This window comes from Excalfactoria chinensis, chromosome 15, assembly GCF_039878825.1.
Source record: "Excalfactoria chinensis isolate bCotChi1 chromosome 15, bCotChi1.hap2, whole genome shotgun sequence".
Classification (NCBI taxonomy): domain Eukaryota; kingdom Metazoa; phylum Chordata; class Aves; order Galliformes; family Phasianidae; genus Excalfactoria; species Excalfactoria chinensis.
In genome coordinates this window covers 2,506,086-2,533,944 of record NC_092839.1, presented here as the reverse complement: position 1 = coordinate 2,533,944, position 27,859 = coordinate 2,506,086, and the positions used below count along the sequence as shown (strand labels likewise).

General features: G+C 52.8%; 2 protein-coding genes across 4 annotated transcripts in view; one reads left to right on the top strand and one right to left on the bottom strand.

Annotated features, from left to right (window-relative positions):
* Positions 1-585: 585 nt before the first annotated feature.
* Positions 586-25,053, top strand: MYH7B (myosin heavy chain 7B). 3 transcript variants are annotated; one of them, XM_072349929.1, is made up of 42 exons: positions 586-682; positions 1,773-1,876; positions 3,145-3,288; positions 3,385-3,541; positions 3,644-3,671; positions 4,662-4,758; positions 5,684-5,707; positions 6,988-7,080; positions 7,776-7,839; positions 7,961-8,059; positions 8,839-8,942; positions 9,192-9,330; positions 9,608-9,726; positions 10,398-10,547; positions 10,683-10,853; positions 11,530-11,709; positions 11,795-11,927; positions 12,067-12,143; positions 13,749-13,836; positions 14,250-14,367; positions 14,957-15,080; positions 15,516-15,652; positions 16,139-16,394; positions 16,930-17,172; positions 17,535-17,711; positions 18,049-18,194; positions 18,756-18,846; positions 18,982-19,371; positions 19,786-19,912; positions 20,353-20,471; positions 20,673-20,869; positions 21,036-21,385; positions 21,803-21,927; positions 22,130-22,245; positions 22,388-22,580; positions 22,686-22,889; positions 22,982-23,107; positions 23,251-23,421; positions 23,520-23,624; positions 23,885-23,980; positions 24,060-24,197; positions 24,276-24,335. In XM_072349929.1, exons 1-42 carry the CDS (start codon positions 586-588, stop codon positions 24,282-24,284), a joined length of 5,826 nt encoding a protein of 1,941 aa, XP_072206030.1. In that variant the 3' UTR covers positions 24,285-24,335. The 3 variants fall into 3 exon arrangements, with proteins under 3 accessions (XP_072206030.1, XP_072206032.1, XP_072206033.1); XM_072349931.1 differs by lacking the exons at positions 586-682; positions 1,773-1,876; positions 3,145-3,288; ... (3 more) ...; positions 5,684-5,707; positions 24,276-24,335 and adding an exon at positions 24,758-25,053 and having other exon boundaries at positions 6,943-7,080; XM_072349932.1 differs by lacking the exons at positions 586-682; positions 1,773-1,876; positions 3,145-3,288; ... (4 more) ...; positions 6,988-7,080; positions 24,276-24,335 and adding exons at positions 7,366-7,394; positions 24,758-25,053.
* Positions 25,054-25,186: 133 nt separating this feature from the next.
* The window catches only part of TRPC4AP (transient receptor potential cation channel subfamily C member 4 associated protein), a 30,768-nt gene continuing 28,095 nt past the window's right edge, over positions 25,187-27,859 (bottom strand). Inside the window, exon 19 of the mRNA XM_072349933.1 lies at positions 25,187-27,182. Within this exon, the coding sequence (XP_072206034.1) occupies positions 27,045-27,182 (138 nt within the window). The 3' untranslated portion in view covers positions 25,187-27,044. The remainder of the gene's footprint in view (positions 27,183-27,859) is intronic.

Sequence of the window (27,859 nt, the reverse complement as noted above, 5' to 3'; positions counted from 1 at the left end):
GCATTTGGGCGTCCTGCAGCGGGACGTTGCATGAGATGGATGTTAGAAAGCAGTGTCGTAAAAGTGCCTTTCCAAGCAGCTGTCAGCTCGGTTCTCTAGAATAGGTCTTCCAAGGGAATCGTGCCTCCGTTCCTGCTTTTATCATCCTGCAAGATTGCTCGGCAGCACGAACACGGGTCTTTACAGAGGCTTTGTGTAGAGCACCAAGGCTCCAGCAGGACTGTAGAGCTGGAGTAGCCTTTAGCTGGCTTTGTCAAGAAAATGGGTGCCACGAACAACATCTCGCCAAGCCCTAAAACACAAGTGTTGCTTTTGACACCAATGTGACACAGGCTTGCACAGCAGGGCTGATAGCAGCGGAAGGGATCATGTTGTTACTGCAGTTATTATTTGCCAGTATTGTCGTCGCTGTCTTCTCTCACTCTCTAACATCAAGAGCATGTTTGGTGGCTGCACATTGCTGATAGCAGCCCAGTGATGGGTGCCTTTTCTGTGTGCTGACTTCTTGCCCTTTCCCTCCTTTCAGCGTTCAGGTGTTTTTCATTCTTCTTTTGCTGTTGGCAAGTCCTCCTCCAGCCAGACAAGATGTCTATGCTGGACATGAGCGAGTTTGGGGAGGCTGCTGAATACCTCCGGAAAAGCTACACAGAGCAACTGAAGCTTCAGACAATCCCATTTGATGGTAAGCCCCAAGCCCTTGGTCGTGGCTCTCAGTGGAGATGCTCCCATCCCTTCCCTGGGTCTGCTCCCTGAGACACTGCAGGTGCTGCAGAATTACCCCCGGCACCCCAGAGAACGGGAGGATCTCAGAAGGTTTCCGAGTGTCCCCTTGCTGGCTGAGGGTGGTCCGTCATCTTCTGTGACCCTGAGGGACAGGAGGACTGGGGGAGATGGGCTGAGGGACTGGTGGTGGCAAAACCTCCTGCATCTCTATTGGAAATGTGCAGAACTTGCTCTAAGCCATCCCGCTCTGCCCTGTGCCTTCCGACACATCAAACCAGGGGAGTTTCACTTCTTGCCTTCCTTTTTTATTACAGTTTGCCTGCAGGCACATGGGAAACAGCAGACTTCATTCATATATTTGACGCAGGCAAATTAAACAGCTGCCAAACATGGAAAAGGCAAAGAAATCCTCATTCCTATTGCCAAGATTGTAGGAAGGAATAATAGCTGTGTTTCCACATTACCACACTGCATTCATGCAGCATTCTGTTGACACTTTAAAATAGTTTTCTACACATCACCATATGCCTTCCTTTCCTTTCCTTTCCTTTCCTTTCCTTTCCTTTCCTTTCCTTTCCTTTCCTTTCCTTTCCTTTCCTTTCCTTTCCTTTCCTTTCCTTTCCTTTCCTTTCCTTTCCTTTCCTTTCCTTTCCTTTCCTTTCCTTTCCTTTCCTTCCCTTCCCTTCCCTTCCCTTCCCTTCCCTTCCCTTCCCTTCCCTTCCCTTCCCTTCCCTTCCCTTCCCTTCCCTTCCCTTCCCTTCCCTTCCCTTCCCTTCCCTTCCCTTCCCTTCCCTTCCCTTCCCTTCCCTTCCCTTCCCTTCCCTTCCCTTCCCTTCCCTTCCCTTCCCTTCCCTTCCCTTCCCTTCCCTTCCCTTCCCTTCCCTTCCCTTCCCTTCCCTTCCCTTCCCCTCCATTCCCTTCCCCTCCATTCCCCTCCATTCCCCTCCATTCCCCTTCCTTCTCTCTCTGCTCTTTCCCTTCCTTTTCTTTTCTCATTCCTTCTTCTATCCTTTCCCTTCTTTTCCCTTCCTTCCCTGCCCCCTCCCCAGGGAAGAAGCGTGCTTGGATCCCGGATGAGAAAGAAGCTTACATTGAAGTGGAAATCAAAGAAAGCACCGGTGGCAAAGTCACTGTGGAAACTAAAGATAAGCAAGTAAGCAAAATACCTTTCCTTTTCCAAGGGCCTGCAACTATGTGTGGAGGGGGGATATGTGTGACAGGATCACATCTGAACCCAGCCAAGCTGAGCGCCCATCCCCACTCGGCACTCAGTTGTCCCCCGAGGGCTGCCCATGGGTTTGTCACTGCGCGGTGTCAGCACACTGTAGGCCAAGGACCGCCCAACATCCCCCACCAAATGTGTCAAACCCGGGGTACCGGGCAAGGAGAGAGAAGGGGACAGCAGTCAGCTCCAGCTCAGCCCGTTCAATGCTGAACCATTGCCTTGCTAATCTTGGAGGTAAAAACCAGAGGTAAGGAGACAGGTCTTGCTTGTTTTAGCCTGGATTTGCAGTAGATTAAGCAGTACTGGTTGGGGAACAGAGAACGGGAGAAGAACAACAAGCATTACAAATGGCTGCAAACGAGCTGAATTAATATCTCCTCCTCAGCTATGCAAAGTGCATGGCAACACTGCTGCCGCGCAGAGACTCTTACTGATATAACATGGGGAAAAAGAACCAGGTGCTGACCTGGTTGTGTTTGTTTCCCAGCTAGATTTCACGGCACTGAGAACTGCTTGTTCCTGCCTAACTTAACTACATCTAATTGCCTTTGGAATATGCCAAGGCTTTGAAAAGGTTTTTATCCAAAATTGGAGGAAAATAATAATAATAATAAAAGAATTCCTCCTATGAAAGGTAACTTACTGTGGAGGGGATCTGCCAAAACCCGAAGCTTAACCTGCTGCCTCAGGATCTCACTTCCAACCGAAACGGTTTCAAGAGACAAACCCCACTCTTATTCTTCCATCTATTTCCCTTCTAACCCATCTAACACCTTTCAACACCCCATGCTTAATGCTCACCTATTAAAGAAAAAAACCTCGGAAAGATTTTGTTTCAGATGCATTAACAAGCCCATTTGCTAAATCCAGGCCCTTGCATCCAGATATGTAAGGTGATAGTTCCCCAAGGCTGGGATTTGAAGGATTAAATGGATCCAGCTCAAAGTGGTGGGGTATGCACTTCAGCTGTCTGCCCAAATAACCACAGACCTCTTTGATGGGACAAGGGGTGCTGAGCACTATACGGGGGCTGTGCCTGTTCCCCTGCCCCGAGGGTGGCACCCCCAGGAGGGCAGAAGGACCCCATGGGGCAGAGGTGGTACCTGCAGGGAAATGTCTCCATAGTGGAGCTGGGAAGATGTAGGGCTGGAGGCTGCATCGGGTCCAAGCCCAGTGCCGCCATGTCACTCTGACAGACAAAGGTGGTGAAGGAGGATGAGCTGCAGCCCATGAACCCCCCGAAGTTCGACATGATCGAAGACATGGCCATGCTGACACATCTCAATGAGGCCTCTGTGCTCCACAACCTCAAGCGCCGCTACTCCCACTGGATGATCTACGTAAGCTGCCACCGCCGGGGGGTCCCTGCCTCCCTTCCCCCCACCAAGAGAGTCTGGGGCCCCCCATCACCTCAACCACCCCCTTCCCACCCACAGACCTACTCGGGGCTCTTCTGCGTCACCATCAACCCCTACAAATGGCTGCCGGTCTACACTGCACCCGTGGTGGCGGCCTACAAGGGGAAGAGGCGCTCCGAGGCACCGCCGCACATCTACTCCATCGCCGACAACGCCTACAACGACATGCTGCGCAGTACGGGCGGGGGGCGATGGTGGCACGAGGGGGGCACTGCTGCCAGCAATGGCGGAGGGCTGGGGGGCAATCTGGACTGACTGCTGCCTCCTTCCCTTGCAGACCGCGAGAACCAGTCCATGCTCATCACGTAAGTCTCTTCCCCTCGCTTCCCGCCTTCCTTTCGCCCCCCCCCCCCCCCACCGCCATCTTGTTGCCCTCATCCCACCCCAGAGGTTGTCAGGCTGTCCTACAGTGCCAGGCTCCCTCAGCAGCGCCCATCCTTGCACCACGCATGGCGGCTGAGACCAGAGGGAAATGGCAGTGATGGCGGGCGGAGGGGCAGCGGGCGACGTGGGAGGGTGTAGACCAGGTTGATTTCAAGTGACATATAGATAAGGGCTATATAAAGGACTCAAAAGGACCCCAGGCTTCTGCCAGGAGCCACGGACATTTTTAGCAGCGGCCATAGCCTAATTAGGTAATGCAGGGGCCGAGGAGAGATGCTTGGCTCTGGTCCTGCGTGCTGTGCTCCCCAGCTCCCCCCTCTCTTTGTCATCTGGGATTACAATAGGGAGCAGCTATCTATAGGGATGAGCTCACCGGGGCCTTTGCAGTTGGTGAGCCACCCAAGCCCCTTGCTCACCCAGCCCTGTGTGGGTACAACCTGGGCAGGATCGGCCATGCCACGCCATCCTGGCCATGTCCAAGCAGCCAACAAAGCAGGGTGTGCTGAAACCAGCCAGCACTCATCCTGTACTGAATCCCTGACAGCTGAAGCCCTGGGGCAGGGCTGTGTGCCCACCAGCACAAAGCTCAGCACCGCCTCAGTGTCTGCTGGCACCTCCTGACAGCCGTGCACGGCCCCATAGCAGAGGGGCTATGACGGCAGGCTTGCCCTGGAGGACACGGTGCAGGTTTTGCTCCTTTCCACACCACATTTGCCCTCCCTTGAGAACTGCTGCCCAAGACAGGAGGGTGATCATCCCATCACCCCATCCCTCCCTTGCGCTTTGCTTACCCTACGCAGCACAACCAGTGGGGTGGCTGGGCAACGCCGGCAGGTTCGCAGGGTCTCTGTTTGAAGTGTTGCCTGTTCTTTGCCTCATATCCTTGATCTGTGTATTTCTGTTACCCTAAGCGGAGAATCTGGTGCTGGTAAGACTGTAAACACCAAGCGGGTCATTCAGTACTTTGCCATTGTCGCAGCCTTGGGCGACACACCGGGCAAGAAATTAGTAAGACCTTCTTTTGAAAGAAATTCTTGCTGTTTTCTTCCTTTCTTTTGTTTTTTTTTTCCCCCCTTTTTCTTTTTTCTCCCTCCTCCCCCTTCTCCCCCCCCCCCCCCCCCCCCCCTTTCTCCCTTCCCCATTTCTTCTTTTTACTTTTCTTTTTTAATTCTTCTCTCAACTTTTTGCATTTGGAAACGTTGTTTTGGTCTGACCCGCCCAGGGCTTGGCTTTTCCCCTGACTTTTGAACAAGCAAGGCTTGAAACTATCTTGCTTAGGGGGGGAATGGATGTTTTTTTAAGCACCTGCTCACTCTGAGCATCCTGGAAGAGGCACTTCAGATGCCCTCTTTATCTTCTCTTCCTTCTTAACACCCCACAGACCTTCTTAAGGAGCTCAATAAGAAATGGAGTAAAGCTGCCGTTTCCCACCTTGGCTCTTTTAAGCCTTGCTTTTCGTCCTTTTCTCCTCTTTTTTTTTTCCTGTTGTTCCCCCCTTTTGTTGGTTTTGACCCTTTTCTACCTTGTGCTTTTCTTGCTCTTGTTTTGATTCTTTGGTGCTGGTTATTTTTGAGCTGCTCTTGCAATTGCTTCTTTCTTCTTGATACATTGAGGCTCCAGCCTGCTTTCCCCTTATAGAAGCAAACTGGCTGCTTTAGGTATCGGACAAACAATACTTGAGTATTTTCTTGACTCTTACTTGGTTTGGATTTAACTGTTCTTGCTTTTTGATGCATTTCTTCATTTTCTTGAGCTAATCTATTTAACAACTTTTTGGCATCTCTTTAAAAAGTTTAATCCTCCCATTATTCTTTTTTTTCTTGGGCCGTTTTTGGCACTAAATGGCCGTGTCCTGCTTTTCTGACCGTGCTTCTTGTGGTTCTTGCCTGGCTTTTCTGGATTCCTAAAGACAATCTTCTTTCCTTTCTTTTAGGCAGCTCTTGCCACTAAAACTGGGGTAAGTGTTACAGACTCTTAATCTTTAATGCTGAGGACAGGGCTCTGCAGCAGTGGAAGCCATGGCAAGGTGATTGATAGGGAATGCCAATGCCAACAGCCATGGCTCAGCCATTGTAGCAGCTCGGCTGTATGTCCTTGGCTCCCAGCTCCTCTTTAGAAGCACCAAGGGGCTGCATTTAGCTTATACACATGGGTAACTACATTTGTGCCCTTTAGGATGGGAAATATACATTAAAATGTGAAGCTCAGCCCATTCAGGAAAGCTATTACTAAGAGCCAAATGGAAGGCTGAGCATGTGGGTCTCGGGCTGGCCCGTGGGCAGGCAGGGCAATTTTAGATTGGGCTAAACTTAATGACAACAGATCTAAGGATATCCAAGGGAAAAATGCAGCTTGCTCCTAAAAGCCATGATTCACAGCTGCTCCCTGTCTCTTTTGCCCTTTACATGCCCAGAGCTGCAGAGGCAGGGTGCAGCCATGCCCCAGACATGTGGGAGCTGTCATGGTGTCAGGGTGTGGGCACTGAAAGGCTCTTGCATGGAAAGTGCCACTGCTGTCAGACTCTGCCGTCCTTCGTGTGGCTTGGCACGAGTCTCTTGCGTTTCTCTTCTAACTCTTGTCCTGCTTTGCCTGTGTTAGGTGGTGCCTGTCTCTGTCTCTTTGACAGTCTTTGTCTCTACATGTATGAAGCAGACTATGAACTATGTGTATGCAGCGCGGTTATAGAGCCATTAATCTTGAGGTTTGCTCCAAAGAGATGCAGGGAGGTCAGCAGATCATGCCAGCTGGGAGCCACGATGTGTCCCTGTCACGCTGTGGCCCTGCCGTGCTGTTGGTTGGTGCAGGGAGCTAAGCCTCTTTTCTGCATCTCTTCATTCACAATGCACTGATGTTTGAACTACCCAAGTCCTTGGTTTGGTGGAAGGGGAAATGCCTGGCAGAACCTAAAATGCTTCAGACTGTTGTGGCAATGTGTGTTTGCTCTTGGTTTGCACGTGTAGCAACCTAGGAAGGGAGCAAAGGATTTCTGGGTGCAGTTTAGGCAGGGGGAATCCCAGAGAGAGCATGGCTGCAAAACCCAGCTCAGCTGGCCCCAAACCCAGCTGCATCCCCTCGTGAGACAAAGTGAGACTTCAGGAACAGTGGGCTCTAAAGGCAACAAACAAGTGCAAGCAGGCAGATGGGCACAGAGCCTCACACTCCATTTCCCTGTGATGTTGGTGTCTGATCCCCTCTGGCTGAGTGAGAGCTGATGCATTCCTTGGCTTTGTTTTCCAGGGCACCCTCGAAGATCAAATCATTGAGGCTAACCCAGCTATGGAAGCTTTTGGCAATGCCAAAACCATAAGAAATGACAACTCCTCACGTTTTGTAAGTGTCTGACGTTGCTGATGTGCAGGATATGCATAAGCTAAATGCATCACTATTGCTTTTGCATGGTGGGGGCGCAGAAGTAGCTTGTCTCTAGGAGAGATGGACTGCCAGGGCCAAACTTCTGCTGGCTTAATTGGTGCAATGGATGGTGTGTTGGTCAGATTGAATTGCCCCTGTCCCTTCCAGGGACCAGCAATCAAAGCTCAGAGTGCTCCAGCTGAGGCAGATAAATGTGTGCTTTTTAGGCAGCTGCATTCCTTTTGTAAGCCCAGCCTGGGTCTGCTTTGGGCTGTAGAGCTGATTGACCACAGGTCTGTTCTTGTGCCTTGGGGATGGAGGGGCTGAGATTGTCTAGCATGTGATGACCAGGAGGTTGTGGGCAGACTTAGTATCACGCTGCCCTGCAGGAGTGCTGAGCTTTCAGAGCAGGCCTGAGGGCAGGGATTTATTTGCTGTGAGCAGAATTTCTGCTTACCCAGTGTTTAAAGCCCCATCCGACACCACCTGATCCTCTATCAGGGGACTTCACCCACTTATCTCTCACAGAGCACAGTATCTTGCCTGGCATCAACAGAAACATAAGAAGTGGGAAATTAACAGTGTGCTTGAGCTATACAGGTTTACTAGGAGCTGCCCAGAGTTGTGCCTGTGTAGACAAAGCCTGGTGTTTACTTCCCTGTAAATGCTTTCAGGGCAAGTTCATCCGCATCCATTTTGGCCCCTCAGGGAAGCTGGCCTCTGCGGACATCGACATCTGTGAGTAACACGTGCCAGCTGCAGGGGGGTGGATTTCTTCCTTGCTGTTTCTGCTGATGTTGGGTCACCTCCAGGGAAAAGCAAACCCTCTTTCTAACCTCTGTGCCTTGTTTGTTTCTAGATCTTCTGGAAAAATCAAGAGTGATTTTCCAGCAACCCAAAGAGCGAAGCTACCATATCTACTACCAGATCCTCTCTGGAAAGAAACCAGAGCTGCAAGGTAAGGCAGCGAAAATTACAACATAACCCTTACAGTGTGACAGCTTGAAAATAGCTGGGAAGAGCCCTGCTTTGGGTGTCAGGGCCCTGCTGTGCACAGTGGCTGAGCAAACCCAGCTCACCATACAGGTCTGGCCCTCAAATGATTTGATGATTGTGCAGGATTGGAGGATTTTCAGGTAATTCAGGGTGGAGAAACCAGTCACAAACAGTCACCCACAAAGCAAACAGCTGCACCTCATTCTTGCTGCAACAACCCAGGTGTTGACATATCCTAAATGCGTTCCCCAATACAGACCCAGCTGACCCTGAATTTGCCCTGGAGCCACTCTTGTGTGCTGGGCAGCCCTGCCCTCCAGATGCCAGGTTGCAAAGAGTGCTCAGGAAACCTTTCCACGCTGCAGAAAGATGGGTGGCACGATGCCCTGGGGAGGTCAGCCACTTGGCTGCAGGCTCTTGAGCCCTCTGCTGGCTCCAGAACAATACCTTATTAGGCAGGTCTGGATTGCTGCACTGAGCAGTAATCTTATCTGGTGGTCACAAGGACATGGATGGCCACTTCTAAATCAGTCTGCGACAAAGCCATCTCCCAAGATAGCAAGCAGGAGGAACATCACAGAGAGGTGGACCCAAGGGAAGGACTACCCCAGCTTGTCCTGCTGGTTGGTGCCATCTAGTTGAGGCCAGCCTGGTCTTACCTCTTCATCTGTATCCAGTGTTGCCCCTTTTGCATCAACTTTGTCACTCTGGCCTCACTGCCTGTGTGTCTTCCCACAACAGATATGCTGCTGCTCTCCCTCAACCCCTATGATTACCACTTCTGCTCTCAGGGCGTAACAACTGTGGACAACTTGGATGACGGCGAGGAGCTCATGGCAACAGATGTATGTGCGCTTCCTTCATGCCACAGAGCCAGAAGTGGGGTCTGGGGGAGGTCATGGGTGTCCTGGGGGAGCTGGACTCACAGTCAGGTTTTCATAGAGTGGGATTCCTCAGCCAGATGTTCACCAATTACAGCACCCTGTCCCACTCAGCCCCAGAATAGGAAAAACACATTGGAAGATAATGGGAGCACCCAACCTCACCTCAGGGTGCTGATTTTGTTCTGTCTCTGCTGTCTGTCTGCCCCTCAGCATGCCATGGACATCTTGGGCTTCAGCAACGATGAGAAATACGGCTCCTATAAAATAGTGGGCGCTATCATGCACTTTGGCAACATGAAGTTCAAACAAAAGCAGCGGGAAGAGCAGGCAGAGGCTGACGGCACTGAAAGTGAGTTTTAATCTGTGCTGCCAGATTCACTCAACCTGAGCTGAGCATCCAAACTCCTCTGAGGGCAGGTTGCAGCCCTGGACTGGTCTGTGAATGTCAGTGATTGTGATCCCAAGCAGCTGCAGTGTGAGGACACAGAGGAATGTGTAACCACTGTACAGCCACTGGAGCAGACTCTGAAGCAGTATAATTAGCGTTGATCAGCAGAACACCTGGTGGTTTTTCTTCTCCTGTGGCTTACTTTCTAGTTTCCTAATGTCTTGTTATGGTTTTACAGGTGCTGACAAAGCCGCCTACCTCATGGGGATCAGCTCAGCTGACCTCATCAAGGGGTTGCTCCATCCTCGTGTGAAAGTGGGCAATGAGTACGTGACCAAAGGTCAGAACGTGGAGCAGGTGGGTGTTTCATGACACAGGCATCGATACTCATGCTGGTTTGTGATCCTCTGCAGTCAGACCCTTTGTATAGTGTTACCTACACGGGATGCCTGGTGCTTAGGGAGGAGACCCCAGAGCACCATGACAAGATATATCCACACTGACTGGTTTTTGGTAGTTGGGACAGTTGGTTTCAGGGCTGGTGGATAGTTTTGGGTGTCAACCAAAGCTTGAGGTTTCAATTCAGTAACTTTGAAATCCTGTGGGAGGCTGTAATGCAGCAAAAATGCATCTGCTCAGCCACGTCACAACTGAGCACCCAGACCTGGCCTGGATGGTCCCAGCCATTTGTTAAGTAAAATTTCAGAGGACCTCTGATATTGACTGGAGTCCTACCCTGAGGCAGTGAGGTGTAGGCTCCTGCCTTGCACATCTGAAAATACCACTTTGGATTGAGCCTGTATCCCAAGACCTTGGAGGCTGTCCTGGTGTTCACTGGTCCAGGGCTGCAGGAACATGCTTGTGAGCATGTGAAAGCTTATCAGAGTGAATGCTACAACCCTGAACTCCCTGGATCTGTCATTCTCTCTCACTTGTGCACTAAGAGGAGTGCTCTTCTGCGGCCTAATCCCTGCAAAAGCAGTATAATGCATGGTGCTCACAACCTGCTGTCTGGTTTCCTTTGGCAGGTTGTCTATGCTGTGGGAGCCCTGGCTAAAGCCACTTATGATCGTATGTTCAAGTGGCTGGTGACTCGGATCAACAAGACCCTGGACACCAAGCTGGCCAGGCAGTTCTTCATCGGAGTACTGGACATTGCAGGCTTCGAGATCTTTGATGTGAGTTCTGTATCCCCCTGCAGTGGGTGCAGGGGAATGTTGTAACAAGACAGCTATGTCCCCCACTGTCTTAGAGCTCTATCTCTTCATCTCTGGAGCTTTACCTGCTGAACCAGGTTGGTTTTGTTCTTGCAGTTCAACAGCTTTGAGCAGCTGTGCATCAACTTTACTAATGAGAAGTTGCAGCAGTTCTTCAACCACCACATGTTTGTCCTGGAGCAAGAGGAATACAAGAAGGAAGGCATCGAATGGGTCTTCATTGACTTTGGCTTGGATCTACAGGCTTGCATTGACCTGATTGAGAAGGTAAAGCATGAACCAGGACACTGAATTGGTACTTCTGATACTTCTGATAGCTTGTTTGCAAAGACTGGAACGATGAGAGGTGCTTTACTACCAGAAATAGAGTTAGTCTCTCCCCAGTCAGTGGCAACTGAACAACTTCACCTTCCCTCAGAGCCTTCAGCTCATTGATTGGACCTTTTTTAGATGCAAACTTTGCCTTTGTAAAACTAGGGGAATTGTGTTCCTACTGCCCAGTGAGCAACAGGACCTGCAAAATGGGGGGGAAGAGAGTAAAATGAGGGGACGGAGAATTTGTCCTCTAGAGAACGGTGATCTCTCATTGATTCTGAGCACCTCTTATAAAAGATTTCCACAATTTCTTGGAGGAAACCCAGTCTGTTTTCCTTTATGGAAAGGAGCACACCTCTCTGACAATGGACTGCATCTGGGCAAGAGCAATGTCTTATAGGCTTGGCCAGTCCCACTCTACTGGGTGGAAGAAGCAGCCTGAGGTACACCAGAGGAGCAAGGAGGGTTTGCCCCATGGCAGATATCTTGCACTATTTGCCTGAATGAGGACATGACTTCCAGGTCAGGCCTTGCCTCACCTTGCCCAGTATCACAGAGGGTTCTCCATTCTGGGATGGCACGTGGCAAGAATTAAATCAGATTTTCTCATGCCACCTTTGCTCTGCAGCCTCTGGGAATCCTGTCCATCCTCGAAGAGGAGTGCATGTTCCCCAAAGCCTCTGACATGTCTTTTAAAGCTAAGCTCTACGACAACCACCTTGGGAAGTCACCCAACTTCCAGAAACCCCGGCCAGATAAGAAGAGGAAATACGAGGCCCACTTTGAGCTGGTGCACTATGCTGGTGTGGTATGTCTCTGCCTGCTCTTCTGCAGCACTCACACTCCTCTTGCAGGGCTGAGCTTACCTCTTTGCCTTTCTCCTTTACCCGCAGGTGCCGTACAACATCATTGGGTGGCTGGACAAAAACAAGGACCCCCTGAATGAGACAGTGGTGTCCGTCTTTCAAAAATCCCAAAACAAGCTCCTGGCCTCTCTCTATGAGAACTATGTGGGCTCCAGCTCAGGTGAGCTTTACAGAGATGCCCCTGGGCTGTGGGCACATTGCTGATGTTTTCAGTGCAGAGGTGCTTGGAGATGCTATGCAGTCCTTCAAAGCAAGCTGACACTTTGCTGATATACTTCATCCATATTTTAACCCAACAGAGGAACCTCACAAACCAGGGGCCAAAGAGAAACGTAAGAAGGCAGCTTCCTTCCAAACCGTGTCCCAGCTACACAAGGTAAGAGCCAACCCCTCATGTGTGGCCATGAGGGATTTACGTACAGAGCATCCCAGCACCAGTCCTACTCCCCTTCCAGATCTCCAGGCTATCTTACATATGAGCTCCTCAGTTTTGAAGGACCACAAGGGATCTAGAGAGTTGTCTTGGCTAGACAAAAGCTCCTGGTGTCTTCTACTCATCCCTGGGCAAAGGTTGGCCCTGTGCCTGGCAGAGTCCCAACCCTGTCCCCATGCTGCTAGGGAAGGATGTGGGGCTCCAGGCTGGGAGAGCCATGGCTCCATTTGAGCTGGGGCTTGTGCTGCTTCTGCCCACGTGATGCTTGTGCAGCTCCTTCACCTTTGAGGGAGCGGCAGTTAAGACTTGTAGTGATGTTTAGATAATGTATTACATGAACATCACTTTAAGTCTGTGCTACTTCTCTCCTCATTCTTGTCGGCCGGAAGGACAGCCTTTGGGCAGAAGAAAATGGAGGAGGCTCTAACCAGGTCTCTGAGCAGGCAGCTCTCTGCTCTCCTATCCTATGTGACAGCTCAGGATAACACGTGCCCCTGATCCCATGCTGACCATGGCATTTATTTGTCTATCCCAGAGTTCAGTCAACTTAAAAACAGCACAGAGAGGTGTCTGTAATCCCAGAGCTGTGTGACAGCCTTATGGTGGCTGGGTGTTCAAAGAGAGTCTTGCTATCAGATCCACTCGAGAGCTCTGGTAGCCAAGGAGAGGTCCCTGGGGACAAGGTTCCTGAGCAAACCCTATTCAGGGAAGCATGTGGTGTTTTTTCTTCTGGACAACTCACAGCTCCTGGGAGGTGTCTGTGGTGAGAAGCTGCCCCATGGTAGGGCTTGCCAGAGCTGGTCTTGGGCTGGCTGAACCTCTAAGGAGGGAAAGGCAGCCTGGGAAAAAAAACAAGGATGCAAATGCCTTTCCCACAAGAAGAGGCAGGACTGTGAGTCATCCCAAGGTTCAGGGCCTCTGACAGTGCTCTGCTGCAGGGCCTTAATCCTCAGCTCTACTGTCCTGCCAGGGCATGCTGGTCTCCAAGCAGATGTTCCCAGAGCATCCCTCATGAGCCAGACCTGACACAAACCCACTGGGAGGATGGAGAAGGCTCAGGCTGGCCTGGCAGGGCCCTCTGTCACAGCCAGAGGGCATGGGCAGCACTCTGGGGTACAGGGAAAACCCCTATTGAGATGAGAGTTGCAGTTGATATAGATGCCAGCATTGGGTTTGTAGAGCGCTGAGGGCAGGGCTGATGGACACCAGCAGAGCTGTATGCCAGAAATGTGCTCAGTCTTGTGTTTCTGGCTCTTCCCTGTAGCAGAACTTTACTTACAAACACTTGTGAGGAACCTGACTTCTGTCTGGCCCAGCAAAACCAGCATGTGCCAGCTGGCACGTCTGCCCACCGTGGTTTCTCTGCTGTTGCACACACCGTGGCAGAGGGCAGTGGTGCTGCTATGGGTGGCAGTGAGAGCAGTGAAGCAAGAGGAAATTCCCTCCCCTCCACCTGCTCTCTCCCTGCCCATGAGAGGAAGGAGCTGGAGACAAGTGCTGTGGGAGCTGAGACACCACCTCATGCCTCATCCCATGTCTGCCCTACAGGAGAATCTTAACAAGCTGATGACCAACCTGCGCTCCACTCAGCCCCACTTTGTCCGCTGCATCATCCCCAATGAGACAAAGACCCCAGGTATGCATGGACCGAGACAATGTCCTGACAGGGACTCCAGCCCCACTCCTGTACCCACCTGCTACCCAGTCCTTTCCTCACAGCAGTTCTGCTGTTGCTGAGACCTGACTCCATCTCTGTGGAAACCACTGTGGCCCTTGCCAGTCTCCTCTGTCAGGGATGAAGTTTTGCCAGGCTCCCAGCTGGGCTGTGTGCTGGCAGCTGGGCTGCCTGTATGCACATCAGGCATAGATGAATTTCTCAGTCTGACTTCTATCCTCTTGAGCCTGGGCTGCAGCACCGGTGCTCAGTATAGGCTTACAAAACAGCTCAACACCTGTGCTCCCAGAACAGCTCTCATAGGCTGTTTGCAGAGTTCAGGCCATGCTTCCTCTTGGGCTGAGTGTTTCCTCTGTCCCTGCTCTCACCCCTAGGAGCCATGGATGCCTTCCTGGTGCTGCACCAGCTGCGGTGTAACGGTGTCCTTGAAGGTATCCGCATCTGCCGTAAGGGATTTCCCAACAGGATCCTCTACGCAGACTTCAAGCAGCGGTAACTCCCTCTTCTCCCCTCCCCAGCTTCTGAGGAAGCTCAACTCCCAGCTTGTGCACGGCTGCTCTGAAGCCCACACTATGTGCAGAGTGTGCACAGGTCGGGATAGCTGTGCAGTTGTCTCTGTGGTGCTAAATGTGGATAGTTTTGTGCCAGGCACAGTGAGACAGCAGGAGAACTGATATTTAAGGTGCTGAATGCAGGACTGATGCAGGTGATTGGAGGCAAGGCGCAGGACCTCTGGTCCTGGTTCTGATATCCTTCCGCAATTGGGATCCTTCCCATTGCCCAAGTTGGCTCCACAAATCGTGCTCAGCCTGGGCCTGAGCCAGGCAAAGCGAGGCCAATGGGCTCCTCCTGCACTGTCCTCCTATACAGGGGCTAAGATATGGCAAGGTTTCCTGGGGTTTGCTCTGCAGCAGATCCCAAACTGAAGCCTGGAGCTCCTGGTCCATTTGTGGCTCCAGCATGTGCTGTAGTGATGCACTGCTAGGGGAACTGGCATGACTTGGATACAGGGACAATGATGGAGCCACCGATTCTGTGCTGAAGTTCTCTTGAATTCCCTCCCCCTGCTTTGTGCTCGCAGCTACCGTATTCTGAACCCAGCAGCCATTCCAGATGACAAGTTTGTGGACAGCAGAAAGGCCACAGAGAAGCTGCTGAGCTCTCTGGAACTGGATCACTCCCAGTACAAGTTTGGTCATACCAAGGTGAGATCAGGCAACTGCTGGTCCTTGGGAGGGACACATCATACTTCCCATCTCTCTGCAACCCCAGTTGGCTGGTACTTCCCAGCCTGCCCCCTGTCTGACTGCAGCTCTGCAGAAGCCCTGTGCTCTGCAGGCTGAGCGTGGCCTCCATGAGACTGAGGGAAGGGAAAAGTGGGCTGAGAGGAAACAGGTGTGGGTGCTGCTGCCTGAGCCCCTACCACCCTTTGCAACAACTAATCCTGCTGGGGGTATGTGGGGATGGATGCAGGGCAAGGAGAGCTGGTGTCCAGCTTTTCCCCCCTCTACAGAGCCTGGGCTCATGCTCTGCTGCTCTGAATACCCCCCCTTTGGGCTGCACATATTGCTAAGGTCATGTCACCCATGAGCTCTCTGTCCTCTTTACGTTTGACTCTGTTCTCACACCTTTGCCTACAGGTGTTTTTCAAGGCTGGTTTGCTGGGCTTGCTGGAAGAGATGCGGGATGAGCGCCTGGCCAAGATCCTGACCATGCTGCAGGCCAGGATCCGTGGGCACCTCGCACGCATTGAGTATCAGAAGATCATCAGCAGGAGGTAGAGTTGTGGGGGCAGAAAGAGTTTTGTGAGTGCTTCTCTTTTCCTCTGTGCGTTTCAGTGGGTTCGGTTTGTAGGGCTTCCCTGTGGCTGGCAGAGGATGAGCATGTGTCCTGGTTTCAGCTGGGACAGAGCTGACTTGTCCTTTATAGTGTCTGTTATGATGCTGTGTTTTGTCTTTAGAAAAAAATAAGGTTGATAACACACTGCTGTATTAGTTGTTGCTGAGCAGTGCTCCCTGGAGGTGTTCAAGGCCAGGCTGGATGTGGCTCTGGGTTGCCTGGTCTGCTGGTTGGTGACCCTGCACACAGCAGGGGGTTGGAACTGGATGGGCATTGTGGTCCTTTTCAACCCAGGCCATTCTGTGATTCTGTGATACTGCCATTTGTCTTGCTGGTGGAGAATGGAGTCAGGTCTCTGCTGCAGTTGAGAGCTGGAGGTGGGGCACCTACACCCATGATGATCCTTGTGCTTGTATCCCTCCAGGGAAGCCCTCTATACCATCCAGTGGAACATCCGAGCCTTCAATGCTGTTAAGAACTGGTCCTGGATGAAACTGTTCTTCAAGATCAAGCCTTTGCTGAAGTCTGCTCAGACTGAGAAGGAAATGTCCAACTTGAAGGAGGAGTTCCAGAAGCTGAAGGAGGCTCTTGAGAAGTCAGAGGCTAAGAGGAAGGAGCTGGAAGAGAAGCAGGTCTCCATGATCCAGGAGAAGAATGACCTGGCTCTCCAGCTACAGGCAGTGAGTGCCTCACCTTCTCCCTGGCAGCATAAACATAGTGCAGGGTCCATGAGTAGAGGAAGGAGCAGAGAGTCCTGGATCACTTCTTGCAGTTCTGAGACCCAGGCATTGCCACAATCCATTTGAAATACAGTGTTAGACTCGGTGAAAACCTGAAGCTGCATTCCAGGCTTGTTGTCTCATGGCTGCTGTGGGAATTCCTGGTTCCCCGGCTCTGAAAAAGGTGATCTCACGTGGAGGTGGAAGTGATGGGAATGTTTGCTGTCCAAGCTGTGGCTGATGTGTGGCAATTCTGTGCCAGGAAGTGTCAGCTCAGTGTTTCTTGCCTCTGGACAGAGTTGGTGCAGTTAACTCTTTTCTTTGGCTCTGGTCAGTGCTAGCTGTTGTCCCATGGCCCTGCATGGATCTCCTTTCATTACACCTGATCACTTTGGGTTTGCTCAGTCTTCCACTTCTTGACTTTTGCAAGGACAGTGTGACTGCTGGATGCTTTTGGGGCAGTGGCTGAACATTAGCTTTCCTGTGTCTTTCTTAGGAGCAAGACAACCTGGCAGATGCAGAGGAACGTTGTGACCTGCTGATCAAGTCCAAGATCCAGCTGGAGGCCAAGGTAAAGGAGCTGACAGAGCGTGTGGAGGACGAGGAGGAGATGAACTCAGACCTCACTGCCAAGAAACGCAAGCTGGAGGATGAGTGTGCAGAGCTGAAGAAAGACATTGATGATCTTGAGATCACACTGGCCAAGGTGGAAAAGGAGAAGCATGCCACCGAGAACAAGGTAACTGACCCTTCCTGCAGGGAACAGCCTAATTGCTAGGATATGTCAGCCTCTGTAGGGACATGATATGAGTGAATTGTTGGGGACAGTGCTGCTAATGTGTGGGAAATGAGGCTGAGAATGGTGCAAAAAGGTGTGGGAGAGAGCAAAACCCCACAGTGTCCTGCCTTACTGCATGGGATTGGAATGGGCGAATGATTCTGTGCAATAGTAAATGTTTTGGGGTTTTGACCAAAGCCAGCTGCTTTTGTGGGGCTGAGCTGCTGTTGATCATGGATTCCTGCCTTTTGTAGGCCAAGTTTCTGTGTTAGCTTTGCATCATCTGTCTCTAAGAAGATGCACTTTTTACCTGTCTGATCTAGGTTAAAAACCTGATCGAGGAGATGGCTGCTCTGGATGAGATTATTGCCAAGCTGACAAAAGAGAAGAAAGCACTACAAGAAGCCCATCAGCAGGCCCTGGATGACTTGCAGGCTGAGGAAGATAAGGTCAACACGCTGACCAAAGCCAAGGTCAAACTGGAACAGCAAGTGGATGATGTGAGTCATGGGCCAGTGACACTGAAGGGAGAGTGGTTTGACTCAGACACCTCAGGGAGAGCCCATGGGCTGCCACTGAGTGGGGTCTGGAATGTGTGGTGATTATTGATTCCCATGCATTAAGACCAGCTGGTGAGCAACCTCATTGACAAACTGGCCCTGAACCAAGTGGTGGCCCATTGAGAGCACCCCTGGGCCAACAGAAAGGAACTAGAAGCCAACTGGGAAACAGCTCTAGCTCTCAGGGCTGGGTGAAGGTTCCCAAGCAATGGGTATGGGGGAGGTCAGGCACTACAGGCGATTCTCCTCCCTAGCCTTGTTGCCCTTTCTTCTCCAGCTGGAAAGCTCTCTTGAACAAGAAAAGAAAATCCGCATGGACCTGGAAAGAGCTAAGAGGAAGCTTGAAGGAGATCTGAAGCTGACACAGGAGTCTGTGATGGATCTGGAGAATGACAAACAGCAACTGGAGGAGAAGCTCAAAAAGTGAGTGTGTGGTGCAGGCAGGGCTGTGTATTTTATGTCAGTGCCTGCTTCTAAACCAGGTAGAAACGTGGTCTTTGCAGGAGCTGTTGGGATGTGGCTTTGAGCACTGCTGGTGTCAGTCCAAGCAATAGGAGGGTTTAGTTTTAATGGGTGCTGTGCAGAGGTGCTGCAGGGTCCTGAGGAGTTTCTCAGCTGCACAGACTGCCAGATCGGGGAGTTATAGGACTTCCTTTGTACAGACTTGTCTGGCAGGATTCTAGTGCTGAGACCTCAGCTACAAGTACAAACTTTATCACCTGGTCGCTTCCATCCCCAGCTCTAACTGGGGAACCGGAGAGCAGCACCTAGGGAACTTGCAGGTAAAATCTAAGAGCCACCTCCCTCAGAACATCCCGTCTGCTACTCTTCATCCTGTTGAGCACTTTCCTATGAAGATTAGTTTATTTTATCTCTGGTCCTGGATAATACAGCGCAGGGAATACTTGTTCTCCAGCTTCAGGATGTGTAGGACAGCACAGCATTTGTCTGAGCAGAGCTGAGCTCTGCCTTCTTTCTGTACAGGAAAGACTTTGAAATGAGCCAGCTGAACTCAAGGATTGAGGATCAGCAAGTGACTGAGGCCCAGCTGCAGAAGAAGATCAAGGAGCTCCAGGTATGGTGGGAAGTCTTGTTCTCAATAGCCCAGCGGTCCCGAATTCCCATCAGATGTAATGTGGGCATCTTCATGGGTTGGCCCACTGTGGGGAGCAAAGGTGCTGGAGCATCTTCCCCATCCTGTCCCTTCTAGGCCCGTATTGAGGAGCTGGAGGAGGAGCTGGAGGCTGAGCGTGCAGCTCGAGCCAAGGTGGAGAAACAGCGGGCAGAAGTGTCCCGGGAGCTGGAGGAGCTGAGCGAGCGGCTGGAGGAGGCTGGAGGAGCAACGTCTGCACAGCTGGAGATGAACAAGAAGAGGGAGGCTGAATTCCTGAAGCTGCGGAGGGACCTGGAGGAGGCGACGCTGCAGCACGAGTCCACGGCGGCCGCCCTGCGGAAGAAACACGCAGACAGCGTGGCTGAGCTGAGCGAGCAGATCGACAACCTGCAGCGTGTCAAGCAGAAGCTGGAGAAGGAGAAGAGCGAGATGAAGATGGAGGTGGACGACCTGTCATCCAACATCGAATACATCACCAAGAACAAGGTGGGTGCTCTGCGCTGGGCGGTTCCGTCTCCTTTGTGATTAGGCAGCTGTGATTTTCTGTCATCAGCGCCGCTCACTGCACTGCATTCTGCACTGCCCCGTCCACACACACTTATTCGCTATGTGTAGCCTGTCCCTTTGTCACTATGGCAGCACCTCCAGGATGCTTTGCTTGTCCTAGTCAGATCTGGAGGGTCTGGGAAGCTGCTGCTTGTGTGCGTGACTTCAGAACTCTATGGTTAGCTTAGCAGAGATGTGAGAGCTGTGCCAGGCTCCTCCTACCCGCACTGTGTGCACCAGGAGTTTGCTGAGCAGGGCTGTGAGGTCCCAGGGCAATGCAGTCACTGAGTCCCTCCTGGGAGGATCTCATTGGGCAGAGCCTCGTCTCATGTAGACTTTACTTGCTGTGTGCAGGCCAATGCTGAGAAGCTGTGCCGCACCTATGAGGACCAGCTGAGCGAAGCCAAGTCCAAGGTGGATGAGCTGCAGCGGCAGCTGAATGATGTGAGCGCGCAGCGGGGCAGGCTGCAGACTGAGAATGGTAGGTGGGGGACGTCTGGCTGTTCCTGCACTGGGGCACCTGAGCTGGGGAGCCGTGGTTCAGTTGTGCAGGTTGTTCATCCCCTCCCGGGGCAGATGTCAGTGGGAGCTCCATCTGGAGCAAAGGGGATTGGATGTCTGTGGTGGGCCTCAGCTCAGGCAGTGCAGTAGTGTTGTATGGCGTGGTAAGGGAGAGGACTGCTGTAATAATGCTGTTTTTACCAGTGCTGGAGGGGATGTACAGTGATCTCAGGCATCAGGAGGGGGTTCTTAGCTGTCACACTGAGCCATTAGCTTCTGGGGGGCACAGCTTGCCTGATTGGGGATATAATTGGCTTCTGGAGGTCTCCACACAACTGCAGGCCATGAGATGTGTGTGGCTGTGGGCTCATTCATGGGTTTACAGCCCCATCATGGCTGTTCGGCTCTGTTTGAAACCAGGGGAGCTGAGCCGGCTGCTGGAGGAGAAGGAGTCCTTCATCAACCAGCTGAGCCGTGGCAAGACCTCATTCACACAGACCATTGAGGAGCTCAAGAGGCAACTAGAGGAGGAGACCAAGGTGAGACTGCTGGGGTATGGATGGTGTCGGGGTGGCTCAGAGTGACAGCTGGCAGTGCAGTACTGAGGAGATGGGACGTAACCTGCATACAGATGCACCAAGGCAGCATTTAGCCACTGAAAACCAGAGTTCCTTCCCTGCTAACATCCCAGCTGGCATCCAGGGGCCGACTGCTCGTATCATGAGCTGTTCCTCCCTCAGAGCAAGAATGCCCTGGCACATGCCCTGCAAGCATCCCGCCATGACTGCGACCTGCTGCGGGAGCAGTACGAGGAGGAGGTGGAGGCCAAGAGTGAGCTCCAGAGGAACTTGTCCAAGGCCAATGCTGAGGTGGCCCAGTGGAGAACCAAATACGAAACAGATGCTATCCAGAGAACAGAGGAGCTGGAGGAAGCCAAGTGAGTCTCGTGCCAGGATTAGGTTAACTGTGGGTGGCAGGTTTCTATTTAAGGTGGAAGCCCTCCCAGATCCAAGGTTTTTTGAACAGGCCAAGGCCTTCCCTGCAGAGCTGCAGTTGGGCTGGCACTTGGGCTGGATGTGCTTACTCCTTGCTGCTGTCTGCAGGAAGAAGCTGGCCATTCGGCTGCAGGAGGCGGAGGAGGCTGTGGAGGCTGCCCATGCCAAGTGCTCCTCGCTGGAGAAGACCAAGCACCGGCTGCAGACGGAGATCGAGGACCTGTCGGTGGACCTGGAGCGAGCCAACTCTGCCTGTGCTGCCCTAGACAAGAAGCAACGCAACTTCGACAGGATCCTGGCCGAGTGGAAGCAGAAGTATGAGGAGACTCAGGCAGAGCTGGAGGCGTCGCAGAAAGAGTCACGCAGCCTGAGCACGGAGCTCTTCAAACTCAAGAACGCCTATGAGGAGTCTCTGGACAACCTGGAGACCCTCAAGAGGGAGAACAAGAACCTGCAGGGTAGGAGTTGGGATCAGGCTTTCCCCTCAGACTGCTGGCAGCCTCAGGCCCTGCTGTCGTGGGTAGCCCATAGTTCCCATGTGCTCGGCCCTGAGGCAGATGTATGGCAGGATAGGCATCCATCTAGGAAGGGAGCACTGTGACCCTTTGACAAGAGGGTCTTCGAGGTTCCTCACATCCCTGCTGTTTGCTCTCCCCCCTTTCCTTAGCCCTGGCCACAGGGGAGCACAGCAGGGCCCAGCAAAGGAGGCTGGTTCCCTTCCAGCTGGTTCTGTTCCCCAGGCCTCAGCACCCAGTCTGCTGCTCCCACAGGGTCTGGGGGAATGTGGGCTCAACTTGGGTGGGGTGATGAGTGTGTCCTGCATGGGGCCGGCCCTGCAGACCTGCTCCTGACCAAACACCTTCTGCTCCTGCCAGAGGAAATTGCTGATCTTACCGACCAGATAAGCATGAGCGGCAAAACCATCCATGAGCTGGAAAAGCTGAAGAAAGCCCTGGAGAATGAGAAGAGCGATATCCAGGCAGCGCTGGAGGAGGCTGAGGTGAGCCTGTGCTTCTTACGGATGCTCATGGATGTGTGCTGCACCTCAGAGCCCCTGGACTCCCTGCAGCTCTGGGGAAGTGGTGCTGGGGTGGGTGGCTGGATGCACCCCTGTGTCCTGCTTGTGGGGGCTGAGGCCAGGCTGGGATGGCTGGGGGGAGGCTTCCCTGGGGGACTTTACCCAGAGCTGCTGCTGTCTGTAGGGAGCCCTGGAGCATGAGGAGAGCAAGACGCTGCGCATCCAGCTGGAGCTGAACCAGATCAAGGCTGATGTGGACAGGAAGCTGGCGGAGAAGGATGAGGAGTTTGAGAACCTGAGGTGTGTGTTGCGTGGGGACAGGCTGGGCTGTTGCTGTGGGCTGAGCCAGCATCGTGGCCGTGATGAGACAAGCAGCTCTGGCTGAGGCTGACCTGGATCAATGTGCCATGTGAGTGGGGCTGACACATCATCCCTCCTGCAGGCGCAACCATCAGCGTGCCATGGACTCCATGCAGGCTACGCTGGATGCTGAGGCTCGGGCCAAGAATGAGGCTGTCCGTCTGAGGAAGAAGATGGAAGGAGACCTCAATGAGATGGAGATCCAGCTGAGCCATGCCAACCGCCAGGCTGCCGAGTTCCAGAAACTGGGCCGCCAGCTGCAGGCCCAGATTAAGGTAGGAGGGGGGGGATGTGCTGGCTGCTGTCCCTGTGCCACCCCCCCATTCTCCTAGCTCTCTCCTCCTCCTTCCTGTCCCCGCTGACCCCACGCTGCCCGGCAGGACCTGCAAATCGAGCTGGATGACACACAGCGCCAGAACGATGATCTGAAGGAGCAGACGGCCGCCCTGGAACGTCGCAACAACCTCCTGCTGGCAGAGGTGGAGGAGCTGCGGGCAGCCCTGGAACAGGCTGAGAGGAGCAGGAAGCTGGCAGAGCAGGAGCTGCTGGAGGCCACCGAGAGGGTCAACTTGCTCCACTCGCAGGTGAGGGGCTGCAAACTGGCCCCTGGGGCACAGGTGAGCCAGGAGCCTGTTGGGCAAGGCCAGTCCTTGTGGCACTGCCTGTCTGCCTGCAGAACACCGGCCTGATCAACCAAAAGAAGAAGCTGGAGGCTGATATCTCCCAGCTGAGCAGCGAGGTGGAGGATGCTGTGCAGGAGTGCCGCAATGCTGAGGAGAAGGCCAAGAAGGCCATTACGGATGTAAGAGCGGGCTGGGGGATGGGGCTGAGTGGCTTGGCAAGGGTTATCCAACATGCTGCTGGGTGAGTGGGTAGGAGGAAAGGGTCTCAGAGCTCTTCTAGGCAGGGCTGCCCAGTGATGTCTCTGTGCACTTGGCATTGCAGGCTGCTATGATGGCAGAGGAGCTGAAGAAGGAGCAGGACACGAGCGCACACCTGGAGCGGATGAAGAAGAACATGGAGCAAACCATCAAGGACCTGCAGATGCGCCTGGATGAAGCGGAGCAGATTGCTCTCAAGGGGGGCAAGAAGCAGATCCAGAAGCTGGAGGCCAGGGTGAGGGAACAGGGACAGAACCCTGGTGCCACTGAGGGGCTGGCTCTGGCTGTCCCTGCCTGGGGTCCTGTGGCTGAGGTGGCCTCTCCTGGCTGTAGGTACGTGAGCTGGAGGGAGAGCTGGATACGGAGCAGAAGAAGATGGCTGAAGCCCAGAAAGGCATTCGCAAGTACGAGAGGAGGATTAAGGAGCTGAGCTACCAGGTATGGCAGCACTGGGCACAGCTCCAGCCTCACACTTCCCCCCTTTCTCTGACCCTCATGTTACTCAACGCTGCCAGCATCCACCCCCTGCTCTGTTGATGGCATAGGACTGGGACACAACAGGGGCAGCCTGTGTGGCATGGAGTTGGTGGATGTGAAGGGCCCATGGAAGCACAGGGCTGCCTTGGACTGGGGCAGTAGGGCTGAGGGGTCTTTCCCACCACCGGGACCCTGCTGACTGGGGTGGGGGGCACTTGCAGACTGAGGAAGACCGTAAGAACCTGACCCGGATGCAAGATCTGATTGACAAGCTGCAAAGCAAGGTCAAGAGCTACAAGCGCCAGTTTGAGGAGGCAGTAAGTGCACAATCCCCTACCCTGCTCTCCTCCGGGGGTACTCAGGTCAGTCCCTCACCCTGTCCCTGCTTCCCCCCAGGAGCAGCAGGCCAACTCCAACCTGGTGAAGTACCGCAAGGTGCAGCACGAGCTGGATGATGCCGAGGAGCGAGCTGACATCGCTGAGACGCAGGTCAACAAGCTGCGTGCCCGCACCAAGGAGGTCATCACCTTCAAGGTAAGGCCCAGCCCTGCTGCACACCCTCTGCAGCCGCAGGAGCAGCTGCGTGGCACCAACACCCTTCTTTTTCACCAGCACGAGTAGCAGGAGCCTGGCTGCCTGCCCTGCCACCTGCTGTACCTCGGAGGCAAATGGCTGCAACAGTCACTGCCAGCTTCATGTGAATAAATGCAGCTGTGCCAGGACCGGCTCCTTTGTGTCTGTGCTATTACTGGGGGCTGCAGTAGTGAGGTGCAGGGTGAGCTGGGATCTCTGGGGAGCATCTTTCACAGCCAGGCAGCAGCAAGAGGCCTTTCCTCACCCTGCACCATGTTGCTCCAGGTGGCAAAAAGAGCCCCCTCCTTCACTCCCATCACTGAGCTGGGACAGGGTGGAGTGCAGAACAGACCTCACCAAACCCCAACATAACCATCATTAAGCACAATCCTGTGCAGCACAAAGAGGTTGATCAGGGCTTTGGCGAAGGGACTGTGAAAGAAAAGACATCTCCATTCGTTTCTTTAAAATAGATTTCTTTAATAGTTTCCATTTAATACGTTTATTTGTTTACTTTGCAGTTAGTAAATTGGCATTCACCTGGGCAGCACACAGCGCTCCGTGGGGATAGTGCAGCCTTCCAGATGTGTTAGTGACCGGGATCCCAGCTCTGTCCCCATCCTCTCACCCACTGCAGCCTCTGCCTGGTCCCAAGGAGCACTGCCCTGGGGCAATCCCACCTGTGCTGGGCTCTGTGCCCCTTGCAAACAGAGCCAGCCCCTACAGTCCAGCACCTGCTGTTGCTGCAGGCTTCCAGCCTGGGCCTCTGCAGCCAGCTCAGCCTGAAGGTGAATGCAGAGCCAAGCTGCCTGCAGCAGGCAGTGCCCAGAATGCAGAGTGGAAATGGCCACACTCCCACATGGGGAGGAAGATTCACCAGCTGGGAGCACGGCCAAGGACAGACAGAGCCTGGTCCCTCACTGCTCGTTACATAAATACAGAGATGTAAATGAGACTTTGCAGGTTTATAGCAGCAATCATTGGATACACCAATTAACTAGACTATGGAAAAGGCATCCCTTAACTTAAAAGCCTTTTAATTTGAAGCATTTATTGGAAGTGTACATCTATTACAGTTAAGAAGAAGCAAAGATACACCAAAAACACAAATACCCAAGAACAAAAAAAGTACAGATGAGAAAGAAATTAGCTGGGGGAAGGAGAGCACAGGGTGAGCTGATGGAGAGCAGAGGGGCAGCGAGGAGCTCCCCAGCACAATGGAGCTGGGCAAAGGCTGAGCAGGGACTGAATGGCCCCAGCAGCTCCTGCCAGTTTAAGCTCTGACCACCCTGCAAGCAAAGCACTGCCTGCTAGCGGGAGCAGGACACAGAAGTGGGAGATGAGCAAGGGGTGGCTTCAGAGAGCAAGTCCTGTACGTGGGGCTGGAAGCCTCCTCCTCTCAGCCAGGTCCCCAGCACAGGGACCACCCCCCCCCAGAGGGGGCTTAGTTCTGCTGGTAAAGGGATAGAGACCAACCAGCACAGCTCTAGGCCCGAGAGAGCCAACATCACATTGTCTCACAGAAGTTAAAAGATTCCTTTAAAAACTCAGATGCGTTTCCCCTTCCTTGGAGCCGGAGCTGCAAGACAGAGATGGTTTGAATGCAATGCAGTGGTGCGGGATTTCAGACCGTACTTCAACTCCTGGGAATGTGACGTTCTTGGAGCAACACAATGAACGCTGGGGAGCTGGCAGGGTGTGCAACGAGCTGGCAAGCATGAACTGTGACTGCCAAAATCTGCTTTCCCCCCTTCCCCAACACATCCTGCTCAGTTCTTGGTCAACTAGGAGTGTTTATTCCCAGCATTTAACACGTTCTGCTTCAAACAGATCCAGGAAAAAGCTGCCGTCTCCGCTCAATATTGCACTTAAAAGATATACGGGTGTGTTGATATTAAGGACTGAAAGCAGAGACTGCTGTAAGACTGCCACACATTGCAGGTGGGCATCGAGAGCAATGGGTGCTGAAAAGGATTTAAAACCAGATTAGTTACAAGCCCCAAGTTTTAAAAAAAATTAGTACATTTGAATGCTAGTGCTCCATGGAAACAGCCAACGCCTGCTGCAATTCCACCACTGCAACGTCCCTGTGCTCCGCAGCACTGTGAAATGCCTTCAGGTGGGGAGGAAAGAGAGCAGGATCTCTGCTAACACAGACAGCGGCTGAACAGATTTAGTACCAAGTGATCCAAAAGTAGATGATAAAGAGGTGAGTGGAGCAAGGGCTCTCAGGAATTAAAAGCACACACACACACTCACACACACTCACACACTCGCACTCTGACCAACCCTAAGCCCCTGATTCCAAACCCCAACAGAGGAGCTGCACCTGGAGGGAGCCCTCTGTGTGTGTGGTGCATCCAGGTCCCAGCAGACCGGCTCCTTGAAGCTCACATTTGGAGGGCAATTGCTGTGCTTTTTGACTTACCAATTCTGATGGCCATGGGAAAGAATCACAACTCAATTGGCACACACAGACTGTCCTCATCTGCCAGCTCAAAACTCATCCACATTTGATTGGGAAAGAGAATAAGTGGGGTTAAAAAACAAAAGGGTGGGGGGAGCTCATTTTTTTTTTTGCAGGTGATTCTTTTTATCCCAGAACAACTGGAAAATACATCCCTGAATGTGAACCCAGAGAGCTTTCAAAGTCTCATCCATCAGAGGTCGGAGATAGGGATGGGGTTTGGACAAGGCGGTGACGCTCCGCAGTTCCGAGCCTCACACACACAGCACAGCGTATCCCTGAAAATCCACGGGCTGAGAGGTACCCTCTGAGTGCTGCCCATCAGAAGCCAGAGCAAAGAATTACTCCTCAGAAAAGTCTCTGTCAATGTCCATGTATGCCTCGTCGATGTAGCTAACTATGGCACAGGGGGATGTCCGGTCTGGACTGAGCAGTATAGATACAGTCTCTTTCCAGTAGGTAAAACTAATACATGAGCTCTGTGGGAAGAGATGGAAAGCAGTTAGTGTGGTCAGCAAACATGGCGTGCAGCAGGAGAGAAAACTGAAAATTGCTTCCTATGCAGCCCAGCTTCGTAGGATCATTTGAGCTGGATGACCTCCGAAGGCCATCTGGTCCAACTGCCCTGCGATGAACGGGGACACTCACAGCTCCATCAGTGCTCAGAGCCCCAACCAGCCTGACCTTGGGTGTCTCCAGCAATGGGTCACCTACCACCTCTCTGGGTAACCTGTGCCAGTGCCTCACTACCCCCATTCTAGGGAACTTCTTCCTTACATCCAGTGTAAACCTCCCCTCTTGTAGCTTGAAGCCATTTCCCCTTGTCCCATCACAACAGACCCTGCTTAAGAGCTTATCCATTTCTTACAGCCCCTTTAGATAATGAAAAGTTGCTCCCAGGCCTCCCCGGAGCCTTTTCCTCTCTAGGCTGCACAGCTCCAGCTCTCTCAGCCTGTCCTCATAGGGGAACCATTCCAGCCCTTGGGTAACCCATAACCCTGCAGAGAGCAGCACAAAGGTGGGCAGACAGGGCTGCCCAGAAGCAGACCACACTCACAAGCCCCAATTCTTCCTCTGTTGCCCAAATCAGGCACAAAGCAGGTCACTGTGGTGCTGCAGATGATGCCAGAGCTGGGAGAGGGACTCCCACACCTGG

Bases quoted from the DNA above. Each gene is read 5' to 3' on its own strand.
- MYH7B (XM_072349929.1), top strand. From the start codon at position 586: ATGTCTATGCTGGACATGAGCGAGTTTGGGGAGGCTGCTGAATACCTC. The intron at 1,877-3,144 runs GTAAGCAAAATA...TCACTCTGACAG, and splicing joins TGGAAACTAAAGATAAGCAA to ACAAAGGTGGTGAAGGAGGA. The intron at 23,981-24,059 runs GTAAGTGCACAA...GCTTCCCCCCAG, and splicing joins AGCGCCAGTTTGAGGAGGCA to GAGCAGCAGGCCAACTCCAA.